The 10901-nt window shown below is 39.2% G+C and overlaps 1 protein-coding gene across 3 annotated transcripts in view; it reads right to left on the reverse strand.

Moving 5' to 3' along the window:
- Positions 1 to 9805, reverse strand: part of LOC139690951 (uncharacterized) — a 100989-nt gene extending 91184 nt beyond the window's left edge. For 2 of the 3 annotated variants that reach the window (XR_011701539.1, XM_071588605.1), the window contains exons 1-2: positions 9730 to 9804; positions 9190 to 9331 (exon numbers count right to left, since the gene is read on the reverse strand). Coding sequence is in view for 2 of the 3 variants with exons in the window: in XM_071588605.1 (XP_071444706.1) it covers positions 9190 to 9264 (75 nt within the window). In the remaining variant the exon portion in view is untranslated. Of the gene's footprint in view, positions 1 to 9189; positions 9332 to 9729 lie in introns of all 3 variants that reach the window. The other variant, XM_071588604.1, reaches the window with a different exon arrangement.
- Positions 9806 to 10901: the final 1096 nt, after the last annotated feature.

Genomic DNA, 10901 nt, shown 5'->3' on the forward strand with positions numbered 1-10901 from the left:
CGAGGGCAAGACAGAATAGGTTACTGTGTCAATTATTCGGTGTGAATTTCATAAGATGTAGGTTCTTCCTTCACCTTTCGAACCATTCATAAAAATGATTACTGTTCCTTTGAATTGAAATGATTATTTAGAAATGTTTCAATGAATAAGAATTTTGTTCGATCGGTTCACTTGATGGTACTAATTACAACTCTCCCTCTTTTTTCTTTTAAACAGCAAAATCGTACCTCTGCAAAATAAAATGATGCACTTACAGCCCCATATAAGTTTCTTACCATACAAAACTAACACAACGTTTCCGAGTTGCATATATTGCCTATCTTGGATGTGTTTTGGACTAAGATTTAGGGATAGAAGAAAAATTGCGTTTGGCAAAGAGGCGTTTACAGGCAGGAGGAAGTTGATGACAGGGATCCAGAGTTTGGGTGTTAGGAAAAAATTAGTGAAAACTTTAATAGCGAGCGTGGTTTTGTAGAGCTTGGAAATTTGGTCGTTGGAACAAGATTTTACGCCTAGACAGGAGGCTTTTAAGACGCGGGAGTGGAGAAGGACGGAAAAAGTAAAATGCAAGGAACACATTGCAATGCAAATAATAAATGAAAGTTATGTGGTATAGTGGGGAAGGTAAAAGAATTGCTGACAGATATCTGTAGGCAGGAACGGTGAATGAAGAGAATTATGGAATGCAGAATACTGTGAGAAACGGGAGAGCATTAGGTAAACAAGGAAAAAAAATAAGCTCTTAGGACGGGAGGCCGAAAGTATGTGGTATTATTGGTTTATTGGAGTGTAGAGTGTCAGGTTGTGTCTTGTCAGATGAAGCTAAGAAATATATCGATCAGCAGCCTCTGTCCATTAAAAACCTACCTTAATGGTAGATTGCCATAAAAATATTAAAGCGGCCTCGCATCGTAAAGGTATCCGAAAAACTTCATTTCGCGACGAACCAGCTAAGTTGAAGAATCAGCCGTGAAGAATCAGAACTCTCTTGCCTTGCTCGTCAGCTACAGGCAACCCCGCGAAGGATACACTTGAGAGACTCTTCACGAGCATTCTTGGAATGGTAAACAAATGCTTCATACCTCCGTTTTCGCCATCATGCTAAATATTGGGCAAACATTATTGTAATTCACATCGGTAGACAAATTTAGAAATATATTTGATCTACGGTATATTGCCAAGGCAGAAAAAAATGAAAATAAGGCATTATTTGTACTTGAACGTGGTATATATAAGTAGGTACCGTATTTGTCCAGAAAACCTAATCGTAATAAATGTTCCGAGTATCATCTATTAAAGGTGCCGTAGTGGCGTAACAACTTCCTCAGCGATGTTTAGAGAGAGGCGCGTAATACGTGATGCCTTAGCAGTTATGAGGAAAAATGTGGAACGAAATATAAAATATCATTAGGAAGGATTTCTATTCTAAGCTTTGTGGTATTTGAGAGGACAATCGACATGTAGAAATGACAAAAGCAATGGAAGCATTGACGACTGCAATGTAGAGGCATAGAAGAGTAAACTGGAAGGATAGGAGACGTTATCGGAATCTACGCATGAATCAGACGGCTGAGACAAGGGTAACAATGTGGAAATTGGGGTGGATAGCGGCAGGTAGGGGAATGAGACTGGGTTTTCCCTTATCGGCGGTACATTTCAACATATATGCTGAGGAAATAATAAGGGTGGATTGGGAAGGGCTTGCGCTCGAAACGGAAACGGGAGCCAAGTTGTTGATTAAGTCACGTATGCAGATGATGAAGCAGTACTCAGATAACCAATTGATTGCAGTTATTGTTGAGTGCATGTCTGAAGCAATGCATGAAATATGAAATCAAAGTTAATCATACAAGAGCGAAGTAATGTGATTCCGAAGAAGTAGAGAGACTAAGTAAAAGATGAAAGAAGGATAGAATAAATAGAGTAGGCAGAGCAGTCCGCCTGTTTAAACAGTGACATGGAGGACAATGGGCGCATTATTGGGGACATTGAAAGAATAATAGCGAAAAAAGTATTTTTGATTAGAAGAGAATTGATTAATGGTACCTTAAGTAAAGAAATAGCACTAATACGGAGCATAGTATTGCACGGATTCAAAACCTGGTCCTTAGGGGCAAAAGGAAGAGCTTAGATCAAAGCCTGTTGACATCCTGACATAGAATCTACTTTCGCTAGTACATTAGCCCGAGAGGAAGGCTAATTGACACATTGTAGAGAAAGCTTGTAGAGACGTTGTTGTGGAGAAGGCAGAAAAAATTGGGTGGAGAAAATGTTGACTGGTAGGGAGACGTTGAAGGCTCTGTTAAAAGGGAAAGGTTTTACAATCTGTTTCTTAATTGGTGAAGTGGAAGGAAGAGAACAGGCTTTGTTGCCTGCATTAAAACAAGGCGAACGTATAAAGAACTGAATATGGAAATAATGCAGTGCAAGAAAAATGAAGTTCACGACGCAGCCTAAAATAGTTGGTAGGAAGAGTCCAAAACCGACTTTTAATAAGAATATTACCCTTGATTGATACTATAAAGGGATGCGAATCCCAACAAAAAGGTTATTGTCAGCATGTAGATTATATAGATTATGTAGATAGCTAATGAATTTATTTGGAACCTCCGGCGTAACTTTATGAAATTAACATAACATATTAAAATGAAATTAAATTATTGACTTTGTAATTCCTCACCGTTTGTGTGAAATTGACTTCGTGGGATTGATTTTGTAATTCAGCACAAGTGGGTTGAATTACAAAGTCAATAATTTCATTTCATTTCAATAGCTAACGAATGTCGGTCTGACGAAGCAAAATTGAAGATGTAAAAAAATGTACCGCTTCTCACATTACTCTTTGGAAAGGAAAATTGGACATTGTTTAATAAGTATACATGTCCACTAAACGCGGTGGTTTAGGTACTTTGGGATTGCTTCTGCTGATAATTGGAGTGTAAGGTTGAAAAATGAGTTGGTCATGACAAAATGAGGAGTGGATGCACCACTAATTGATAAATATGAAGTACGTGTGCTTCGCTGGTTTGTTCTTGTTGAGAAAATTGATATATTCGTAGATGGTTTGAGACGTAACTTTATGGAATCGATTCATATTGGAAATTAAATAATATTAACTTTGTGATTCCAACGAAAATTAATTTCGATACGACCCGGGTTTCGATGTTTGACATCATCTACAGATGACGTTGAACGTCGAAACCCGGATCGTATCGAAATTAATTTTCTGTGGAATGATAAATTCGTGGAACCACGAAACCGAAATATGAGAAAAGAATAAGCAGTTTGAAAGTATGAGCTGGACCGGAAAATTTTAGGGTGAGGATGTTAGAATATACTCTCAAAACCAAGATTCAATGTTTTAGAAACATAACATTTACCACCACGGCAGAGGCTAAAGAATCGTGCAAGGATATCTCAGTTGGGGAAAGGAAAAGTATGAGAGATTAAGTTTCCTTTCGTTAGTGAGCAATATTGTTAGACACCTCCCAATCCCTGTTCCTGATATTCTGGAAGGTTGTCGAATACATTTAATTATAATGAAAGAGGGAGACGGCATGACGAGAACACCGGTTGACTAGGTATGAAGAGCATCCGGTCAGGACCATGGCGGATTATACTCCGGGGCCTCCAGCAATATACGCTATCCCGAGTACCTAAGAGGAAAGTGGTAGGGAGGGAGTTAACGCCTCTGCGTTCAAGGAAACAAAGTATCACCATCACCACCAACGTAATTAACCCGAAGGATAGTGTGATAGGTGAGAGTAGAGTTTATATAATACTAAGCCATATAGCAAGTGAAATTCGCACATCAGGGTAGGTGCAGCAAGTTTCTCATCCAGTGCCACATGCGGGTTTCCAGGAGCATCTAATGCTGGAGAACCCACACGACTTGAGTGAATTTGAGGGTAGCCAGTGTCAACCGAATTTGAAAGCAGGCCGCACGATCAGTGGTCGAACGCTTTATCCGCCGTGCTGCCCCAACCCTCAATATACTCTTAGTAAACCAAATAATCCTTTACCACGGCCAATCGCACTTGAGACCAACCACCCTGGAATCCAATACTTTCGGGATATCACCCGAAGTTAAATTTCGATATAATTTTCATTTGGCCACACTTGACGCATAACTAGTCAAAGTAGTAAAAAAATGTAAGTAGAGAAGAATATCTAATTATAATTGAAGACTGGAATGTAATCGTTGGAGAAGGACAAGAAGGAAAGTCATTACGAAGATTTGGATTTTGCATTTCTCTAATGGTATCCATGATTTGTAGTAAACACTTTCCAAACCACTCACGAATATGATGAACACAGAAGTATTTAGCTGATAGGCAATAGACAACATAATTGAGACGAATAGATTAAGGATAGGACTACAAAAGCCATCCGGGGATAGTATCGGCAGCCACCACAATTTAGTTCGCATGAGATATGAATTTCCATCTCAAATTCAAGATGCTGTAGAAAAGAAAGAAAAATTAGTGGAAATTAGATCGATTGAAGGAAAATAAGTTAAGGATGAAGTTAGATCTGATTCTTTCCCGATATATTTACTGCAAGAAGCATCTTATCGGGTCACGAGTTACATTCCCTAGCCAAAATGCAAACCCTGGTCCAATAGAAGACCCGAAAAGATTGAAAGCTCAGGATAGAGTTACCAAAGGAAATCGGGGGAGAAATATAAAAACGTTGCCGATCGATGCCGAGAAGTTGCTTACAAGGGACTGATCGAAGAGAGATAACAAGAAATGAAATCTAAAAGGTCGGAAGCTGCGATGCAAACTGTAGGCAGAAGCAAACCCGCGAAAAGGAAACCATGGATAACAGAAAAAATACAGAACCTGATAGAAAATGTAAAAGCTCAAGGGTTGTGGAAGAGTCAAAATGTTACAAGTGATTAAGAAATAACATTAGTCGAAGGGTAAAACATTAGTTGGCAAATACCTAGTATACGTGCAGCATAATTTTGTCCAAAGAAAAGATTAAGCAGAACCGTAAGGCATCACTTAAATGAACGCAAACCTAACATCTATCTAAAACGGGATAACAAGGAGATATTTCTCAATAACGATGAAGTCGTAGTAATAAGTGAAGTCGACTGACAGCTGGGGTCGTTTGGGCCACTTGGGATAGTTGGGCTGTTTAGTAGAGGTGGGATTTCCAGGGAATGGGGGAAGGATGGAGAGAGAAACCTGGCGTCGAAATTAACCTACTCTTAACGAAATGTGCCAAGGGGTCCATAACTTAACGTCCCATCCGACGGACGGCGCACTCCGTTTCAAGTGCTCTCCACATAGCACCCAAGTAGGGATCGGATACCACTTTAAACTGTCAAGTGTCAATCGTAGGCTAAGTTCCTCATTAGAAGTTACTCCGAAAGTTGGAAAGCTACGGGATAGATAAGTGTGAAATGGACTGGATTAATTGATTTTTAATAGGCCCCATATTACTATGGTATATCAAATCCAGTACATAGATGCACACGTATAATCAGGGAGATAGATTGTAGCACGGTTAGATTTAAAATGTCGTTTTTTACTCGTTCGAATAGAGATCAAAATAGGTATTAATGAAGGCCCGAGGGGCATAATTAGTGCTGGTAGAGTATATATTTTGTCGTTATCATGTATGCATCTTAAATATACCCATTTTCATAACATAGTTCCCGCGGTTTGAATATTGCCCTGTTACGGAACAATTTTACACACACGTAAGTAGCTTCTTGTTTGGTGGCTAACTTCGTTCGATTAAATGTTCGAACTAATATCTGTGTGTATGTAAATATAATGATTGTGCACGTATGGCTGCTGATATATCACCCCCCGCCCTTGAGGCGACTTGCGAGGTATGTGCATTTTGAGAATATACTATAAGCAAAAATTCTGCCACCGCCGGGACTCGAACCCTCTGTGTGCGTGAAGTCAATGCACCAACTCAATCCCCTCGAAGATTTAAAAAAATCGAGGAATGGGTATTTTTTGGAAATGAGTAGAATGGGTAGAATTGAAATGAGAGTAGGCTAGAATCCGGAAAGAAAAGAATAATGTTTATGACGATAAGAGAGGAGACTACAGCATCAGCTCTGGTTATGTAGGACTAACGGAAAAAAATCAGGAAATATATTCTTAAACATCTGAACTGCCTAATAAGTGTAATGCAAAAGAGAGGATAACTACCGATGGACTTCTTGAAGAATGTAATCGTCCATATGGCAAAAAAGGAAAGTTACACGAACATTCACATTTCCGAGTCAGTGGACCAATGCGTCGAAAAGTCAGAAAAAGTGATGAAGTAGAGGGGCAAGGAAAGCTTTACTTGCCCCTAGGATAATCTTAAGGAAAATCATACAGAAAGAAACTTGGCTTCACGACATTCGTGAACCTGGGGAAGCTTTTAACGACGTTCGCCGGAACGCGATTCAAATTATCCCGAAAGAAATTGGAATGAACTACAACGAAAGGGAACTACACACGCCCTTCACGGGGAGTAGGCGGCGGTCATTAGATATCGCGAGAGTAGAGAGGCGCTCAAATATAGAAAGGCGTAAGATGGAGTGTACTGTTTTAATCGCCTTGGTACTTAATGTGTAGATTTAGAATTTAACTAACGAAAGCAAGGGAAATATAGAAATAGGGTAAGTGATTAAGGTTTGCTGTTTAATTCCCAAGACCACCTGGGGCGGAGGAGGCAAGAGGCATATAGTAAGCGGAATAGGGGTGCCAGAGAAGGCTTTCCAGCAGAAGGAACAATCACTAACGGAAAAGAGTACTAGAATAGGGCTAATGGTGGTGATTCTTGAATACGTACTATACCTTTGATGATTTACTATGATTTGACTTTCCTGTAGATGAGAGCGGGGCAGGGGCAGTGGAGAAAAATTCAGAAGCGATAGAAATGCGGTGCGACTGAAGAATTATGAAATGGGTAGAGTAACAAATGAATAAGCACTTCGAAGATTGGGTGAAGATAGAAGTCCATGGAGGATATTTTTAAGACTGAAATATATTGGACGCACGATATTTTACTGAAGACCTTACTCGAAGGAAACGTAAAGGGGATGATTGGCAAAGGAAGATCAAGACTAAATTACGGGAAACAGGTGATGAAGATTTCACCGCAGGGATATATGCTGGGATGAAGAAATTGCGAGGGAACTGAATTGACGATTGAGCTGTTAAACACACACATTCTTGGATTGATAGCCCGCAATGATTATCAGCCATATTATTCACGGATCCATATAAGCAATTATCCCTGAAATGAAGGCACATGACAAAATCTACGTCAGGTACTGCACCATTAACTTTTATAATCCTCTATTAGGACCGTGGCGGCATGTGTTCTAATTCATTTAAACTTCTCTTGTTAAGGAAAATATTTTCCGAGTCAACAAAATAGTCACCATTAAAAACCAGCAACACTCAGAGACGAACGAGGATGTTGGCATTATAAACTTACAATAGTGTAAAGAGGTAAATAAAAACATAATTCATACATTTGAAATATTTAATCGTACACTAAATTAAGCGTATAGTAAAATACTACCGTTCAATTTCTTGGCTAACCAGTGTTCCAAAGTAAGATCCGGACACCAACATATGAGCTCGTACAGGTGTCAAAACCGATGCCCATGGGCAAAATAAAGAAAATAATTTTTGAAAGTTTTTACGATTTGCTAACTTTAATTGCAAAGATACTGTCGTTACATTAAGATTCTTTACCTTTTGATCTTAGTTTAAAATCCGTCTACGAAAACAGAGACTCAAGAGTCTGTGAGTGAGAAATTATTACAATTGTCTAAACGATACTTAATATCCACTAAGTATACTGCATTAAGGTATCAAAACGGACGGCTACATTTTATCTTCTGATGATAGTCTCTTTGTATTACGATTCTCAGTTTCATAATAACTTCAGTGACGATTAAATCAACCAAAGATTTTACGTAATTACTTACGGTCTTAACCACTTTTGGTCGCGGGTTTGTATCCGGGTAATGCCTATTGTCTATCTCAACTATATTCAACTGCGACACTTCTGGCCACAAGAAATTTCAGAAACCGTTAACAGCTCAAGGATGGAAACTGACCCCTCCCTATCTCTCCTCCTTACCCTGATATGCGAATTTAATACAACTTAGTGTTACATAATAGGTGATTACTATTCCGTTTCATAACGAAGGCATAAATATTCTTAAGAACATGATGGACCACGCTCGAGGGGTTGGCGAAAAGTACGGCATGAGATCGGGATATAAAATCTGGTGTCCATCACCGGCTTACTTGTGATTGACCTATACCACATATTTAATTCCTCGTATTGGGATATTGCGATGAATGAGACCATTTCGCTGTGTACTTAAACAGAAAAATTACACAAATAAATGATCCAAAAACTATGCGGGATTCGAACCAGATGAATCGACGAGAACACAACCCAAGATTATTTTCAGTCTGGCTTCTAAGACAACGCCTTAGTTAAAAGTTTCTTTGCCCGAATATCTGACACGAGTTTAAGTTTCACGGGGACCAGCCTGTTGTTGGGAAATAACCACTCGGATCCCACAATACATGAGCATGTAATAATTCCCACGATTCCTGATACAGATTTTTGTCCTTCCAATAAAAGTTTGCCAAGACCACTATATATTACGAAAATATGGGCAATAATTAATTCATTTTCTAAGAGTTAACATGCGAAAAGTTCACTAAAACATTAACAACGGCTTCTCATTCCCGTCGCAGGGTTAGCGTATTGATCGACGGAAGTCTGCGTCCAGAAATAGCTAGACGGTTATCATGACAACCAGCTTCTAAACCTTCTTCCTGGAGCATTGCGCTGATAGTCCTTGAAAAATAATATACAACATGATCGGGGCGAAAATCATTATTAAGTATACAATCAACGCTAGAAAGACAATGAATAACGAGATATCTCCACAGCATGCCAGCAAATCATGATTTTTACACTGGAAATAATAAATCTGAAAAGGACTATTAGACATTACTGACAAGACGGACGATCACTTGAAATAAAGAAAACGACAAACGTTAATGGATAAATGACCATGCACGCCATCAACAATGAAATATTGCAATAAGAATAAAGGAAATGGTTAATAATTGCGTTAATTGCAGACGCAGGTGTAATTTTAGGCAAAGGCAATTTAATGCATTGTCTACTCACCTTCTGCTGACTGCTATCTACGCCGGACGAAGCGTCCGGGCTGAATGAGATGCTGTCCCACGAACTGAGGACCATACTCAGGCCTCACTAGGATGGAAAAGAATAGGCTGGAAGTTGATAATTACCCTGCCGTCAAAGAATGCTGTGAAAAGAAATGGAATGTACGTTTTCACTTGATTAAAACGAAGTATACACATGAAATATTAAAAATTAACAATGAAAACTATTTATAACGAATATTAACATCTGCAATACTGATTCGCACTAAACCCTTAGTCAGCTATCAAATCCACTGCATACACGCATGAAAAATCTATCTTCCGTGCAAGAGAAAATAATTCCCTATCAAGGACTATCAGCTTTCACGAGGAGCCCACTGTTTGCCGAGCAGCTTCGTTTCAACCAACGCGGGAAAATCAACCAATCGATGAGCTAGCACGTTCCATGTACCAGAATATTGCGAAAGAATTAGCCACTTAGGGTTGGAGATTTACGTCACTAACTTGCCAATATGGGCAGCCGAAAGGATCTGGTACTCACTGTCGGAGAAATATTATCAGAAGAATCGAAGCCAGATGTAGTAGATGGGTCCCGGGCTGATATATGGAATGAAATGGATGAGGCGAACTAGCTTCATCCCCACTGGAAGAGAAGCACAAAACCCATTACTTCCTCGTGGCGCGACGATTTCAGCCCGGGATGGGAGAGAGTTACTCCAGCGGCAAGTTTGTCCTGTGCATCCGAACGCAGCCTGGCTGTGTGAGAAATAAGGTATCGTTATTTCGCAGCCAGCTCATTGGCGGGAGGGGTGGGCTGCGATTTTCCGCCGACGCGAGAGGGGACGTTGCTAGGGACAGCCCTCCACCAGCATCGACAATGGCCCTCCCCTTTCTCCGCGCTCCTCGCGTAGGGAAAAAATATTGGTGTTTTCATGACTACCTTTTCCTTGATATCCGACCGCCATTTTAATAATCTCGTCTCAAGAGTTGCCAATGGTAAATTAGTCAACATTACATCCAATTTAAGATGATTAAATCAAAGAACAAATAATTACGCCGTAAAATTTGGACTAGCTCAAATTCTTGCGTGGGCTACAAAGTGGGAGTGTATGATAATGGCAAAATTTTCCATATTATCATTGTTTATTGCTTTTTCGCAATAAATATAGCAAAGGAAGATGTCTCGTATGAATATATACCACATGGATATAATTTAGTCAATGCCTATGACTACCATTGATTGGCATTTTCTTGGAAATGAATGGAAGATGTTGCATCATCTCAACAAAAATACACGAATACTCTGTATGCGTCTCTTTCACTGAATAAACACTAGAAAAATTAGTTTTCCCATACTTAAATATTATAATGTGGTAAAACTTTTGTCACAAGCAGGCAGTTTTTCAGAAACGAATACAAGTAATTTGTTGTGTCAGCCGTCACTTAATGGAATTTGCTTGACTCATTGAATTAAAATCAATAACTACGCAAGTAATTGGTGTGGAACGACAAGAGTGATGAGTCTCAATTTAACAGCGCAAGAAATATTTTAGCAGCAAAATAACTTCTTTAAACAGCCCTATTTAGACGCAAATAGACAAGGAATCAGTAGGTAGATTCTGCTGCACAATTTAGAAAATAAAAAATACCAGCATTTTCTGTTTCAAAATATTATTAAATAAATATTTTCAATTAGTTTACCGGCATTATGAG

Source organism: Hetaerina americana, unplaced genomic scaffold (genome assembly GCF_022747635.1).
Source record: "Hetaerina americana unplaced genomic scaffold, ioHetAmer1.1.p SCAF_3, whole genome shotgun sequence".
Taxonomy (NCBI): Eukaryota; Metazoa; Arthropoda; class Insecta; order Odonata; family Calopterygidae; genus Hetaerina; species Hetaerina americana.